The sequence below is a fragment of the Parasteatoda tepidariorum genome, chromosome 4 (genome assembly GCF_043381705.1).
Source record: "Parasteatoda tepidariorum isolate YZ-2023 chromosome 4, CAS_Ptep_4.0, whole genome shotgun sequence".
Taxonomy (NCBI): Eukaryota; Metazoa; Arthropoda; class Arachnida; order Araneae; family Theridiidae; genus Parasteatoda; species Parasteatoda tepidariorum.
In genome coordinates, this window is record NC_092207.1 from 80,697,367 (window position 1) to 80,714,499 (window position 17,133).

The 17,133-nt window shown below is 30.2% G+C and overlaps 1 protein-coding gene across 3 annotated transcripts in view; it reads left to right on the top strand.

The window, feature by feature from the left end:
* Positions 1–17,133, top strand: part of LOC107457015 (C2 domain-containing protein aex-1) — a 59,678-nt gene that overhangs the window by 41,208 nt on the left and 1,337 nt on the right. For all 3 annotated transcript variants that reach the window (XM_016075040.3, XM_071180112.1, XM_016075044.3), the window contains 13 exons: positions 607–822; positions 2,328–2,485; positions 2,582–2,702; positions 3,589–3,654; positions 6,860–6,934; positions 7,767–7,877; positions 9,488–9,763; positions 11,720–11,860; positions 11,943–11,975; positions 12,254–12,412; positions 13,808–13,895; positions 14,302–14,464; positions 16,353–16,554. In XM_016075040.3, coding sequence (XP_015930526.2) covers positions 607–822; positions 2,328–2,485; positions 2,582–2,702; positions 3,589–3,654; positions 6,860–6,934; positions 7,767–7,877; positions 9,488–9,763; positions 11,720–11,860; positions 11,943–11,975; positions 12,254–12,412; positions 13,808–13,895; positions 14,302–14,464; positions 16,353–16,554 — 1,809 coding nt within the window. The remainder of the gene's footprint in view (positions 1–606; positions 823–2,327; positions 2,486–2,581; positions 2,703–3,588; positions 3,655–6,859; positions 6,935–7,766; positions 7,878–9,487; positions 9,764–11,719; positions 11,861–11,942; positions 11,976–12,253; positions 12,413–13,807; positions 13,896–14,301; positions 14,465–16,352; positions 16,555–17,133) is intronic.

Genomic DNA, 17,133 nt, shown 5'->3' on the forward strand with positions numbered 1-17,133 from the left:
CGAGATACGGCGGAATACGCAAAAAATGAACTGAACGTTAAAGCGACCAAACTTTCGGCCAATCTCCTGACCAAACTATTAGACCATATTTTCCAGATTGCGGCTACCCTCTGTATTTAAGGAATCAGGAATCACAATCATTTTTGTGTAGGGAATAGCCACCAAAAAATATCTGTTTATTATTATTAAATGCATTAGTAATTTAAAATATAGTCTGCATTTATTAATTAGTATTTTGGAGGTTACTTCCTCGATCCATTAAAATTGAGTCCTAGCACACGAAACACTTATCATTAGGCAAAAATTAAAAATAAATAACCAAATTTTTATTTGTTTATTTATTTGCTTACTGTGGATCGGATGAGAATTAGGATTTGTATAAGGTAAATACACACACGTTACCTACCAGTATAAACATCCTGCTTTATTTATATAGATTATAAACTGCAAACTCAAAGAGCATTTCCAAAATTGAGGTAACTGATCAACACAATGCTGTGTTCCTCTTGTTGCAAGCTTACCTCCCAAATTTTAGGTGTTTAACACATTTCCATTCAGCATAATCGATAATGAAAATTCTTATTTTATTTTGAACTTCTTTTTCAGAATGAAGTTCGTAATTGGTTGCAGAAAGAGTTCCAAAGTTTGAAACTGACTGGAAAGAATACGGCGTTAAAAGATGTGGAATCGTTGACAAAAATCATTAAGGAATTGAGATCTCAAGTGACGATATGCATCGATGTCGTCTCAGCCGAAGGAACACTTTTTGAAGCAGCGTCTTGTTCTTACCTCGACTGCGTCTCCAAAACAATCAATGAAGAGGTAATGTAGATGTTTGTATATCGTATATATGTAATGTACAGTGCGCAACGGACCACCCTAAGTATCTTTTAATCTAATGAACTGATAAATGAAGTCGTATTTTTAAAATTCGATTTCTCAGGAACTACTCAACCGATTTCAGTCAAATTTTGTATTTTCCATAGAAAGTTATATTTTTTGAAATAATATAAAAAAGTTGTACACCTTACAATTACAAAAATGTTTTTGACCGTTAAGAAATAATAAAAAATATATAAATATTTACTAAAAGTTATTTTTTGCATGGGATTATCTTTGGATAAACGAATTTTGTTACTGTACTCAAAAATTCTTCACTTCTTTTTAACAGTTCTCGAGATCTGACGAAATATGCAAAAAGTAAAATTAACATTAAGGAGCCAAAATTATGAACCGCTCTCCTGGTCAAACTTTTGGGACCATATTTCCCAAATTGCAGCTACTTCCCATATTTAGGTGGTCAAAACTCCAAATCCATCCAAAAACAGGCATGCTTATTCAGAGAAAGTACATGTTTGTGTCTGATTTCGTAACTTAAATTATTTTCTGTTTTAATTAATTAGTATATTTGAGATCACTATCTTGAACCGTTAAGATTGAGACCTAGAACGTGATTATTAAATCAAAAGTTATTAAGATGGTCTGTTTATTTTTTGCTCACTATACATACCGGACACGGTCGATCACACCAATTTCTATGATTGAAACGCAGACTAGTCTCGCTACAGAATCCATAGCAAATACTAAACGTTTGTAATGCAAGATACCTTTAAGAGCATCCTATGGTGAAAATTCAAGGCTCGATGAATCGGATGGACATGGGATGAATAGAGGAAATAGAGGGATGCAGAACACCTAGCGACATACTATGGGATTTCTGTTCATGGGTTACTACGCAATTATGAATATTTATACTGTACTTTACATCATTTTAAGCAATTTTGCAGCATTTTTAAGACAACCTGTGAATCTCGAATATTATCTAATACTTCTCCAACTTTAAGCTCAAAAATTCTTTTTCGTAAATTTTATGTATATGTAATAAAAAGAAGTCAGAGGCTAAAAAAAAATTTTTTTTAAAGAAAATCTCCATAAATTTATATATTATATAGTATCTGACCTATGCTGTAGAGTAGATTTTAACGTAACAAAAACTAATTTCGCTTTCAAAAATTATTTAACAGAAAAGCGAAAATATTTTGACCAAAAAAAAGTAATATTCAGAGGGAACCAAATAAAAACCATCCAGCTAGAAACACGTAGCATATAACCATGCATAAACAGTACAAAAAACATAGTGTACACACAGAGATAATAAAAAAAAACCTGATTGTTTGTTATTGATGCCAAGATTAATTTTCTATTTGTAGTTCATTATTGTTATACTGCGTTTTTGTTTCTTCGGAAGTATTCCTCAATTGATCCATCCTATTATTTACAGTGATAATTTCAATGTTAATTTTTTAAAACGCCTTATTTACTTACAGTTGCGACCAGTTTGTCTCAAAATTATGAAGGCAATGGACATTTATCAAGAATATCACAAAACTTTTCACGTTAACTTACGAGATAGCTGTGTACTATCGCATGCTTTATATCGACAACTTAAGAGCCTTGTTTACTGTTTACATATAGAAAATAAAACGTAAGTTGTAAAAAAAAGCTTTTATTTAAAGATTTTAGTCTCTATTTATTCCTTAGTATTTATTTTAACTAAATCAGATACTAAATTGTTTTTTAGATCAGAAAATATGGACTTCAAAAATTATAGTAGTATTTTTATGAAGTTGTTCATGAATTTACTTCACGTAATGAAATCTGAGTGTCATCATAGAATTAAAAGGGCTGTGGACGAATCAAAAGTAAATATTAAAACTTTATTTTTTTTTATTTGCTGAAACTTACATTTCTTTCTTAGAACTTAAAATGTATGCTTGAAAACACGCTCTGAACTATTATTTTGGTCACTGAGAGGTTATTTTTTATTTTAAAACCGGCGTTGAACTGCCGACCCAATTCTGAGTTTACGACTTTCAATATTCAATTCCATGGTTTTGTAAATTTTAAACCTAATTCAAAAGACAATGAAAATACTGGATTAAGCATTGGGACAAACTAGTCTTCGTGGAGCATTTTTTTGATGGAACTAAACCATATTTGCTACATGCAGAGGAAAACCACGAAAAGCTACCACAATTAGCCCAACGGCAAAAGGATTTCAACCCATGATCCGTCTACTACTGATAATATTTTACGTCTGAAAGTCTTTTTGAGCCGGGAAACGAAACCGTTTCACAGCATAAGGACTTTTTTTAATTATATAGTTGATAAACTGATAATTGTTAATTGTTCAACAAAGTTCTTCGTTCAATGAACAAAGTATCATGTTAAAAGCACTTTTTTAAATAATCCTAAGTACTACCAAAGCAAATAAATAATATACCTCATTTTCATTTTGAAAGAAAATCAAATAATGAATGGAAGTGACTATAAAAAACAGACTCGCATGAATAAACAGAGTTTTGTTTCTTAATAATAAATAATTAATTGTTCTATTCTATTCTGTTAAATATAGTTCAAAAGTATAGTACAATAGTATAAAAGGTGTTAATTTATGTCATTTTAAATTCAAGGCTGAATTCAGTTGGACAAAAAGTTTTTAATTTTATTTATTATATTTATTTTTATTTCATAAATATATTATGATATCATCCTGATATTTTAAGGAGTATATTTCCTCTATCCTAGGATTTTTACAATAAGGAAGAAGGCATATTAAGTTCATCTGTGATTGTTTTGAATTGCTTCTGTACGGTAAGATCATCCACAAGATTTTATATTGAGAAAAATATGTATAGTGCGCAAAAAAAAAAAAAACAGACCACTCTAAATAACTTTTGATCTAATGATTAGATAGATCTTCACGTTCTAGGACTCTTATCTTAATGGCTTAAATCGGTGACCTCAAGCGCGTAAATTATTTAAACACAAAAAACACACTTTCCCTGAATAAACATACATTTTTCGACGGATTCGGATTTCTGACTCTAAAACTATAGGGGTCAACCGAAATCAGGGAAATATGGTCCTAATAGTTAAGTCCGGACAGCGATCCAAAATGCTTGGACCCGTTTATATTAATTTTACTTTTTCCGTATTTTGCCATATCTCGAGAGCATTTTGAAATTTATTTAAAAACTTATTGCACACATTTATCAAATTCGTTTTTTCAAACATAATCCCATGCAAAATAACTTTTAGTAAGTATTTTATGTTTTTGAATTTTGAGCTGAAAGGTATGCACTTTTTAACTGCATTTTAAGGAATATAAATTTTAAATGGTAAAATACTAAATTTGAGTAAAATCGGACGAATAATTCTTGAGAAATCAGATTTCAGAAATACGACTTTTTCAAAATTCGTTTTCTCAAAAACTATTCAACCGATTTCGTTCAAACTTTGCATTTTGACATTTAAAATTGCAATTTTTAAAATGATGCAGAACTTTCTTTACCTTACTATTCAAAATTTGTTCGACTGTCATAAAATAAAATAATAAAACATTTTAAACAATAAGTATTTACAAAAAATTATATTTTGTTAGGAATAGGAATTTTGCAATTGTAGATAGACTACAAAAGAATTTTATAATTGTGTGCAAAAATTTTTTTAATCATAAGAAGTTCTCGAGATATTGTGAATTACGCAAAAAGTAAAATGAACCCAAAGAGCGGTCCAAGCTATTGGGACCATATTTTCCTGATTCCGGCTACTCCTTAAGTGTCGTTGGTCAAAAATACGAATCCGTCAGAAAAAAAAGATAAGTTTACAATGAGGCAGTACGTTTTTGTGTCTTATTTCATAACCTAAAATATTATTTGCACATAAATTTATTGGTATGTTTGAGTGTCACACTCTCGAACCTTTAAGATTGAGTCATAGAGCGTCAAGATCCAATCATTAAATCAAAAGCTACCCTGGGTGATCCGTTNCTCATTGGAAATAAAAAAATAAAATATATATATATATATATGTTATAATAATAATAATAATAATGAATGAATGAATGAATGAAACTTTACACTTCTGAAATACGAGTATAAGTTTGAATAAAGTTATAGTATTCAAATTTGTGTGAATTAACTCAAAAATGGTAATGGCTGTTTTATAGTTAAAAACCACAAGAAATTTTTGTTTAAAATACTAAATATAAGGACATTTTAGTTTAAAATTTGTCTTAAATGTTTATTCAAGTGATCTAATAGTCTAAATTCGCAAATTTTAGCTGACTTGCATTGAAAGATGTACATTGAAATTTTGCATGTAAATATTTTTCAATTCGCGAGTGAGGTAGATGAAGAAAATTCTCTAAAGCGTTTCTAGCACTTCAAATTGCCCAACTTGCTCAACTTACTCTACAAGTTTTGTTTCTAAAAATGCTAACTTAAAATTTTTTTCTTTTTTCTGAAGAGTAAAAAAAGAAAGAAGCTTCAAGTATTCATCAAATGCATTGAAAACTGCAGAAATTTTGATATAAACTAATTGAGTCAATATAGTTCTAAAATTAAATAAAAGCGTTCATTAATTTTTTTAAAAACAATACATAATTATGACAAGCAATTTTACGAACTGTACTGGCATTTGAGAAAACATTGTTTTCTTTGTTTTCTATTTTTTCCAGTTACGAGCCCCATCTTTGATCTTTTCAAGCAAATTTTTAAAAATATTATGAATTAATTACTTGGTTTCCTAAAAAGAAAACGGTTAATGTTTTTTTCTAAAGTTCTTTTGCAAATTAAAATTTTTAAAAAAATCACTGTTTAAATGCTTTACTCTTGAGGCAAAGTTATAATTTTAAACTATATATGCACGCTGGCCGTGAGGAATTAACTAGGCTTTAGATCAGACCAATAACTTTAAAATTTTAAAAGTCATTAAACCTTTCTTAGAAAACGCCAATTTGGCGGTATTTTACCATCTTCATTAAAATTATCAAAATCAATGTCTTATATCTCATTTTTTTTTGCAATTTTTTGTAAGGCTATATAAATCAGCATTGTAGTAAATTTTTAGATATTAAAAAAATAAACCACAAACGCTTTTCATTTTCTTCTTCTCCTTATTGACATTTTTTCTAGCTTTTTTTTCTGACGTTATTTCAGGAACATTCATTTATTTATCATGCATTCTTCGAAAACAGCCTTCACAGTATATTTTGCTCTTCTACGATTTTTCCTCAAATCTCCTGAAATCCGTGTTTTCAATAATGGCAGAAAAAATGTGGTATTTGTTTAGAAATATTTGTTGCAGAAGAAAATAAGCTCATAAATGGGATACGATACTCGTTTTTAGAAAAATTAAATAAATATACTTAACTTTTTTCAGTTACTTTTAATCTTTCCATAAATATGATAAATTTTAATATTTCCGTATTTTTTTAATGTTGTTACGGAATTTTATGGTCTATTTTTTCACAATTTGATTATAGAAAAAATCTATTAGACTCAATAAGATATTTTGATTCGAATTTTTTACCTCCCTTATAACATTTCATTGTAAGTATTATTATTTTTTAAAACTTTGCAATTTATTTATTTATTTTTTATTGTTACTAGCTATTTCTTTTATTTTTTCTATCTCTCTTTTCCCCCAAACTTAACCGATAAATGTCCCTCAAGAGCAGAGGCGTGGGTTTAAATGTTGGCGTGCGTAAATAACAACACCGACTGATGAGGGTGATTTCAATTACATTTTTTGCATAAACAATCGTTTTGTAAAGTCATCCAAACAAAAAAAGAACTGAAAGTTATATTTTTTAAGTGATAAAATTCTACCAAATGCTGTCCAATATATTGCATGCTGAATAACAAGATGTTAATAGAGTTTTTCAAATCGTTTGTTATTTATGGTACTTTAGGTATTAATGTTTAAGTATATATTTTAACCTAGATTTGATTGAATGCAATATTTTGTTCAGTTGTGGACAATTTAAAAAAATATATTTCGTGTTTTTTAGTAGGTAATAGATGAGTGGAAACACATGGAGATTTCAGATGAAGACCTTCAAATTGCATTTTTAATTAAAATAGTTGATGTAAGTGAATTATTTGAACACGAGTAATATTTTAAGGTCTTTTTATCTATTTACTCTTTTATTACTTGTTTAAAGAATAATTCAGATCTTCACATCAAAAATTTCTAAGTACCAATTTTTTTTTTAAAAAATTGAAATTAATCAACTAATATAAATGAATTAACTAATATAAATAAATAAATAAATGAAATTCTTATACTTATGCATTCTTAAACATCAATTACACTTTCAGTTGGCATCACAATTTTAGCCGATGTTATATTTTCATCATCTTAAAAAAAATTGATATTACATTAAATATTTAAAAGTAGAGGAGTTTTTAGAGCATTTGTAAAATTCTTTTAAATTAAATAAACAGACTTACATTTTCACATCTCCCTTAAAAATTAAAGAAATGTTTTTAAAAATTACGATTTAAAATTTAATAATGTAATTTGTACTTTTACACTTTTAGTACTTTTTTGTTAATACTTTGCTGTTAATATTTTCTGTTATTGCGGCACAAAAATATGTTTTATTTAAAGGGAATTTGTTTTCATTTGAAGAATTTTCAAAGAATTATCTTTCAAGTCTTTTAGGTGCGTTTAATTTAACATTTTAACATACTGAACTTATAAGTTTCCTGTAATAAATTTTTAACAAAAATCTAAAGTTCAACTGAATAGTTTCGATAGATTTTTTTTCTTTGAAGTTTCTTAGCATAAAGTATTTAGTCATAATTGCAATTTTTAGTTTAATATTGAGATTTTAGATTCAAAATTTGATTATTTAATAGTTTTTTTAACTTTATTTCACTGTGAAATTATACATGTTTTGTTTTTAATTATTTTAGATTATTTGTGATGGAGCAAAAATTTATGCAGAATCCTTAGATGATAGATTAGAAAAAATACTGCAAGTGAAAGAGTTAGAGTTCGTAAAAATGTCTCAGGTCTATAATAAGGTATGTAATAAAATATCGAATTACTTTAAATAATTTACATTCTTAAAAATATTTTTTAAATGTTTACATTAACTTAATTTTATTAAATTTATTAAATAGAGGATTTGTAATTTATTTAAAAACTTAAGTAGTTTTATAATGCAATTCTCGTAACTACAGGTTTTATGTGCAGTGTTAGAATTCTTACTAAATGTATACGGTACTAGCCTCATTTGGCGACCAGTTTGGTCATGTTTAAAAATTACCTTGTAAAACATATAAACTTTAATGGTGACCAAGCTGAATACACAGCACAACAGTATTTAAATATTCCAATTTTAGCATCTTTTAGCATTAAACAATATCTTTTTAAAATTTTCTTTACCGTCTAACAGTTACCCGGGGCTTCGCTTGCTAAGAAATACTTAGTTTCAATTTTAACTATTTTCCAGAGATGTTCGCGATAATGTTAAAAATCTTTATGAATTGGATTTTAGACATAATTTAAAATCTCTCCGGCAGTTAAGGTAGAAAACTCATCTCAATGTTCCATTAGTGCTGTACTACTTCCTCACGCACCTCTAGATCCATTACTTTAGTATCGTTTATTGCAGATATTCTGTTGCATAAAAAAGCAAACTCCATTGTCGATAATTGGTGGGACAATTGGTGTCACCATAACACCATTTATGTTTAAAATTTCCATTACCATTTAGAAAAGATCAAAAATAAATCTAAATAATTACTTCATAACTGAGTTTTCATTTTTATAAATACGCAAAATTATTCTGAATAAATACTTAACTTATAACTATTTAACACTTCTTAACTATCACCTCAAACCAGCTAAAAAGTAAATTTCTTAAACAAAAGACAAAAATTAACAGATACAAAGCACTCCTACGGCCTGTGATCCTATATGGTAGTGAGTCCTGAACTCTTAATAAAAAAAGATGAGAACTAATTGCTGATTTTTGAGAGAGGGATACTTAAGAGAATTTTTGGTGCAGTCTCTGAGAATAACAAATGGCGCATCCTTTACAATCATGAGTTATATAAAAAGTATAAACAACCAGACATAGTTCATGTTATTAAGGCCAATCACATTCGATGGCTGGAACACCTTTATAGATCTGAAGACCCCGCAAAAAANTCTGCTTTCTTTAAACCAGAAGGTACAAGAAAAAGGGGTCGTCCACCGAATAGGTGGCTGGATGCAGTTGAAAGGGACCTAAAGATAATAGGAATAACTAACTGGAAGGCCATGGCACAGAATAGATCAAGATGGCAAAGGCTTATTGGGACGACCTTGGCCTGTCATAGGCTGTAGTGCCCAAGACGAAGAAAATAACTATCACCTCGGACTACTTAACAAAACAAATACTTGTAATTATACTTATAATTATACTTATAATTGTATATATAAATTATAATTATATTTATAAATTATAAATATACTTAGAAATTACAATTTTACTTATAAATTATAATTTTACTTATAAATTATAATTTTACTTATAAACTATAATTATATTTATAACTAATTTTGAAACATTTATTAATTTGTTATTTATGTCTAGCATTATGTAGTTATGGTATTTTATAAAAAATGGACTTTTTATGTTTTGTAGGCTGTAATTTTAGCAAACAGCGTTGATCATGTTAGAGAGTTTCTTAAAGAACTTTCCATAAAGATGCAGTGGGAGGAATCACTGTCTTTGCTGAATGATGCTTTAGACTGTACCATGAAAAAGCAAGTGCTGAGGATACTGAATTTAGTGCATCAATCCATGGATATTCACTTGGATCATGTCATCATGAAAATGTTGGACGATATGTCTGACAACCTCGTTTCTGTCTGTGAGAAACAGTTGAGTTCATGGATGAATTCCCCCTCCTCAGGACAAGTAGGGAGACTTATTTCTTGTTTCTTCTTTATTTATATGCGATATATATTCTAGAAATAATAGGCGCAAAAGAAAAACTCTGAATTATTCATTTACTTTTCACTAAATGATTTATTTGACTGTAGTAATAGACTTCTTTAGAGCTGCGATGGCTCAGGGGATAGAACGTTCACCTTCCAACGAGGTGAACCGGGTTCGAATCCCAGCAATGGCTGGTCGATACGAATTCCGCATCCGGCTTGCACCGACCAGAGTGGTGACGTGAAATATCCTCCGTGGTAGACGGATTCTGGGTTAGAGTCCCCTTGCCGTCAGGCTAACCGTGGGAGGTTCTCGAGGTTTTCCTGTCCATGTGACGCATATGTGAGTTAGTTCCATCAAAAAGTCCTCCACGAAGGTAAATTTCTTCCAATACTCGATACAGAGTTCCCTTGTCTTCCGGATTGGGTTCAAAATTACAAGGCTACGTAGTTGAACATTAGTGGTCGTAAACCCAAAAATGGGATCTGCTGTTTAACGACGGTTATAAAATAAAATAGATTTTTTTACCACACCCTCCTAAAGGATAAGTGTCCTAATATCCCAATACTACAAATCCATGGCACCAAATATAACACCTTTAATTTTTAATTATTAGTTGCATTCAATACTAAATTTACAATGATATGAGTTCAACTCACCTGTAGAATAATTGATTATACATATAGTGTCATTTAAGATGTTAGATTCGGAATTTATCGCAATTTTTCTATGGCTTAATAGATAAGCTCAATTTTATTTTTTTAGTTCTTGCTGAGTTTCATTCATTAAGATTTGTAGAGACGTGCTTCAAAAGTCTAACGCAAGAAACCCGTGGTTCCATATACCCCTAAATGCTAATTTTACTTTTTGCGTATTTCGTTATATCTCAATAAATTTCTTAAGGGAATCGAAACTTTTCTGCCCACAATTATAAAATTAGTTTATCCAAAGATAATATTCAAATGCAAAAAATAACCTTCGGTAAATATTAATTATTTTTTTGTTATTTTACTTAAGAATGATCAAAAAATTTTGAATTTTAAGATATGCAAATTTTTGCAACTATTTTAAAGATTGTAATTTTATATGACTAAATGAAATATTTGAGCAAAATTGGTTGAATAGTTCCTGAGAAATTGAATTTAAAAAAATTCAGATACTTAAAATTCGATTTCTCGGGAACTATTTCGACCATTCTTAAATAATAAAAAATATTTATGAAAAGTTGTTTCTTGCTTGAAATTATCTTTGAATAAACGAATCTTATAATTGTGTGTGAAAATTTATCAATTTGATTAAAAAATTTTCGAGATTTAGCGAAATACGCAAAAAGTAAAATTAACATGATAGGGTTCAAACTTTGGAGCGCTCCCCTGACTAAACTATTGTGACTACCTCCTATATTTTGGGGATCAGAAATCCAAATCCGTCGAAAAAAAGGTATTGCTTTTTCAGAGAAAGTGCGTTTTTATGTCTGATTTCGTAACTTAAAATATCGTCTGCACTTACTAATTAACATATTTGAGATCACCCCCTCGAAACATTGTGTCATTTATCGTGAAGATCCGATCATTAGTTTAAAAGTTATTCAGGATGGTCCGCTTTTTTTTTTCTTTCTCTTTTTGGGCACTGTACACCTGATTTCAGAATTGTGCATTTATATAAGGTACATACAAACACATATGAACATTCTGCTTTATTTACATGAATTTTATGTTCTCTTAGTTTCTTCTCGTAATGAAACATGTCTTCATGTATTTAATTTCGCTTTTCCTGTTAAGGTTTTTCTTTGCTTGGAAATTAGTTTTTAGCCCAAATTATGCATTTTTTTTACTTCATTTTTACCAAGAATTCTAAACTTATGTATTGCATAAAATCCCGTAAACTTTATTCCACTGTTATACCCATACTATAATATCATAAAAATATTTTTAGGCCTACGAGAGAATACAAATTTACCTGAATGAATATTTAGAAAATCTCAAGGAAACAATTAGAGATAATTTATTTCCGAAGTTCCTATCTTTGTTGTGGTCAGCGGTCTTGAACTACGCACAAAAAAGGTTTTTAGAAGGTGTAAGTTTTTGTTTCTATTCTTGTTTTCGAACTGTTCCATATTATTCTATATTTTAATAATTTTTAATCTTCTATTTTAAAGGAGCCGCCTGAGTATGCAGAATCTCTGAAAAAAGTAAGAGCAAAATTTTTGCATAAACTTTTTCTTGATTTTAATTCTAAAACTGATCCCATTTTATTCTTCTAATTACTCATTTTGCTAAATTTAAAATGTGCTGAATAAATAATTTTAAAATCTGTCTCTCCATTTATTAATTTTTCATTGCAAAAACAACGTAATACTTTAATTCATATTGTTTCGTATAAGTAGCAAAATTTTATTTCATTTATTATTTACTGCTGTTAATTTACATGCAAAAAAGGCTCACAAGCAAGGATTTTATTCTGTTACAGGATATCGAGTACTTCCGAGAATACTTTCTATATATAGGCATGTTAGAATCAGATTCTTACAAAGCTGTGTGGCAACAAATAATGTCCTTAATAGATTTAAACTCAAAATCCACTGTTGATTTGCAACTGGATTACTATACACACATTGCCGAATCGTTAGTAAGTATATTTTGTAGTTTTTATAACATAAATTATATACATAAACACAATAGCCCGGTAGTGGAAACACTTTGACTTGGCAGTGGATGCTGTCGATTATTTCTCATTTAAGTTTTCTCTTCGGTTTAAAATGCAAAAGAAAAAAAATACGAGGGGGATATTGCTGATACTTCTTTAAAACATCTTAAAACTTGTTTCGAATAAATTGTGAAAAGCTGAAATAAGAGAATACCGCAAAGAAAACTTTATTTGATTTCTGTTATTTGATTACAGGTTTTATTTGTTACTATTTATTGCAATATTTTCGTATCAATGTATAAAATTCAACTCAAGTTTATAGGCAATGAAGTTTTGTATGTATAAGGACCTTATATTTTCAAATTTTGCTAAATGTAGATTAAATTAAATTTTTATTCTGTCTGAGTGAATTAAGATCACAGATAAATTGGGAATCATAAGTTTGGAATCATGAATTTGCTGCAGATTTACGATTTTGTTAACGGTAATTATATATATAATATAATATTTTGAATTATTTATTATTATATTATTAACATTATTATTATTTTTATATATTATTTTTATATATTATTTTGAATTATTTATTTGAAAAGGAGTGAAAACAATTTTCCGAGTGTACCCCATTTTGTTTATTTTCCAAGCAGGATTTTGTTAAGGTTGTTAGCGTCGCACTGAAACGTGGCTATTGGCGACGGTCTCAGATTCATCTCTTATGAAGACAATACTGCTCAAAATTTTTGTAAGGCAAACATAACCCGATCTCCACACGCTTCATTTGCGCGGAATCATTACCGGCTGAAACCACCGGAGATACTACACTACAGAAAAGCCTGTAATCGAATCAGAGAAACTACTCGGAAAACAGTCGAATTCTTGGTCATAGATGGCGCCACTGGAAAACAAAAGCAATCGCACCCATTTGCCTTAACAGGCATACGAAACAACAACAACATCTGGCTGATCAGAAATACATCTTTGAGCACGGGAAATCGAAATCCGACGGAAGTCGGGATAGGCCAGAGATTTTGCATTTATTCACCACCATCTATTTATAAAATGAATGGGAAAAAAATTTCTTATTTAAAAAAAATAATAATTTTTATCATTTGGAATTCTATTTGTTCACCCTATACAAAAACTTTTGCTAATCGCTTTTGATTATTATATATGCATGCAAGTTATCGAATATGATTTAATCTCATGTCTCTAAGGCTTAAACTATATTGTTGTCTAAAGAATGTAAGCGACCTTTGATCATTTATTTTTATCTTTTACGCCATGTGATTTCATTATTCTTAGTTTTGAAATGAAAAGAAACTACACTGTATCTGTACTGTATTAAAAGATCAACTAAAATGAAATATTTATTTCCAGGTCTCTCCTGTTGAATATCTTGGTCACATAGCATTCCAAGCTGGTTACAAGATAACTGGACAAGACACCATCGATTTATACATTAACGGTAATTATACTAATTCAAGGAAAATATTAAGATATCTTTCAGATTTTTAGCCAGAAAACACTTAATTTAAAAAAATTAATTAATAAACATATAAATAAATAAATATGTAAATAAATAGATAAAATATAAATAGATAAAAAAAATATGTAAATAAATAAATACGTACATAAATAAATAAATAAATATGTAAATAAATAAATAAATGTGTAATCCTGATTAAAATATAATTATGTTTTTTTCGTCTAATTGAAAATTTATAATTAAATTAAGGCAGTTTTTTAATTTAATATAAAGCAATTATTTTTAACTTCGTTAGAAATTAAGCATAACGTTGTTTCTTTTAGTTTAAACTATATTATTTCAGATAAAATGCATATTTATTAAAAAAGATTGTGTTTTTTTGCAGTGCAAAAGGGTCAACGACTACCAGCTAGAAGCTTCGAGATGTCTGAACTCCATGTGAAATTGGCGTTGTGCCCGTCTTCTATGTTCCCAAATCACGTGCCTTTAAAAACTGCCATCGTGACAGAAGATTTAGACAATCCTGTATTTAACGAATTATTTCAATTGTAAGGGTAAAACATTTGCACTCTTTAAACAATTTTTAAGGGACTAATCTTTTTTCGTATTTATTTATTTTTTCCTTTTTATAAATGTTTTTACATAATATTTAGATGATAAGTGTTATAAATTGACTAAAATGCCACCCTCATTTTCCTTTTCTTGCGAGCGAAATTTTTTTTATCCCAGTACATAAACAAAAAAAAAAATGTCAGCCAGTGGTAAGGAGTGGTTCAAAGGCATGCAATAATATCATGTTGGTTCCTCTTTTGCATCAATGAAAGTCAGATGCACGCATCCGGCGGTGACTCTCCACCAGTTTTTGATAGAAGGCTATAAGTTCCATGCGCCCATCGCACAACTGTGGTGATTACTGGCACTGTGGAAGGTTCATTTGGCTGGCTATTTAATCTAAGCTCTAATTCACACCAAAGGTGTTCTATGGGATTTAGATTTTATTTTATTATTTTATAACCGTCGTTGAACAGCCGACCCAATATTTGGGTTTACGACTACTAGTGTTCAACTCCGTTGCCTTGTAATTTTAAACCCAATCCAGAAGACACGGAAACTCCTGAATCACGTATTGGGAGAAATTTGCCTTCGTGGAGGACTTTTTGATGGAACTAACCCGCATTTACGTTACATGGAGAGGAAGACTGCGAGAACCTCCCACAGTTAGCCTGACGCCAAGGTTACTCTCACACGTGATCCGTCTACAACTGAGGATATTTCACGTCAGCACTATGGTCGGTGCAAGCCGGGTACGGAACTCGTATCGACTGGGATTCGAACCCGGTTTGCCTCATTGGAAGGCGAACGCTCTATCCCCTAAGCCATCACGGCTCATGGGATTTAGATTTTGGTTTTAAAAAAAGGCCTATCTTGTATTTGAACACCTCAATGTGTGAATGGTGTAGTTATTCTGCTAGGCCTTCCTCAAAATATCGAAATATAGATGTAAAGGTAGCATTATCCAGTATGTCCAGGTACATCTCAGAATTCAAGTTTCCAACAACACGATTTAAGGGACCCATTCCAAATCTTGAAAACTACCATTACTCTACCATGCCATTATTCTACCATGGGTATCCGGATACTTTTGGTCAGATTGTGAATATTTTGGTACTGGGTGTCCGGATACTTTTGGTCAGATTGTGAATATTTCAGTACTGAGTGTTCGGACACTTTTGGTCAGATTATGAATATTTCAGTACTGGGTGTCCGGATATTTTTGGTCAAATTGTGAATATTTTAGTACTGGGTGTCCAAGCATGAGGAATTGTTTCAAGCAGAGTCCCTTAGAAGGAGGTTTGAAATGTGTTCAAGAAACAAAATTGTCGTTGTGTGTTGAAAACTTGAAAATTAACTGTTTGGGCCATCATGAAACACTTTCTTCCCTCGGTCGACAAGATTCAGGGGTCCCGCAGTGGATTGATCGTTAAGACACTGTTCTCATCAGATCACCGAAGTCAAGCATCACTGGCTGCGGTCAGAGTGCGGGTGGGTGACCACTTGGATCAGTCTGCGTAGGGACCGAGGGTGTGCGGTATTGGTCCTCGTTCAACTGTGCTACCGTAAAGTGCTCGACTTCGCGTGTAGGTCGTTGGGCTATCGAAGCGGGGGTGCCATCCCCTCTGCAGAGGATCAAAATTGTGATTGCATGTCTTCGGATCATCCTCAGGGATGCTTCCCAGACCGTCGCCAATAGCCCATTGTGCAACTCTAATGCGACGTAAATCAACAACAACAACAAGATTCAGGGCGATTTCTCATTCTCCTGGCAGTCACACATTGGTGAAGTGTTTTTCAACCCTTTGTATATCCCAACAAACTCGACCTTTTACTTTGAACCATATTATATTCTTTTATTTACTGATTCTTTGATATTTGTAGCTCAAAACTCCCAACGAAAGTTCTGAGTGTGAAAGGAGCTGTTGTACAGGTCCATGTTTTAAACCAAGACAGCTCATACAGTGCCGAGGCTGTGCTGTTATTGAAGCAAGTACAAAACATGAGTGGATTTACTTCATTGGAATTTTTACCTGTATATTTAATGCCACTTAAAAAGTTCGAAATGAGTGAAATTTCTTTTCAAGTAAGATTTAATATTTCTTAAAACTTCACTAATAATTCTTCTGAACTCTTCTATGTTCGATTTACTTTCATTACCTGCTGTTTAAAACTTTATCAGACATAATCTGTTAGAATTATCTGATTAGTTAATTAGTTAATTTCTAATTCAATTCCTTGTTAGAAATTTCATAAAATCTAGGCAGTTATTTTTTTAAAAATGTATATACGTTTTTGGAAATGTTCTTTTATGTGTGTGTTATCAAACATAAAAAAGCAAAAAATAATTTCTTTCAGAAGTTTTGACTTTTCAAAGGTATTTTTTCTGATAAAAAAAACGAAGAAATTTTATGTAAAAAATATTAAATTTTTTTTTTTAAATAAAAGCAATTGTCGAGATTTTCTTCTTTGATCAACATTATTAAAATCAGTTAATAATTTATTTTGTAGTACATTTTTAGTAACCCATGCGCTACATAATAACTGTAACATTATTGTGATGACTTTTTAAAATTTGAAACAAACTGGTATTAAACGTTTTATTTTTCACTATATGTTTTTTATTCATATTGACCTTTTACGCTATTTTCGTAAGCATCTTACT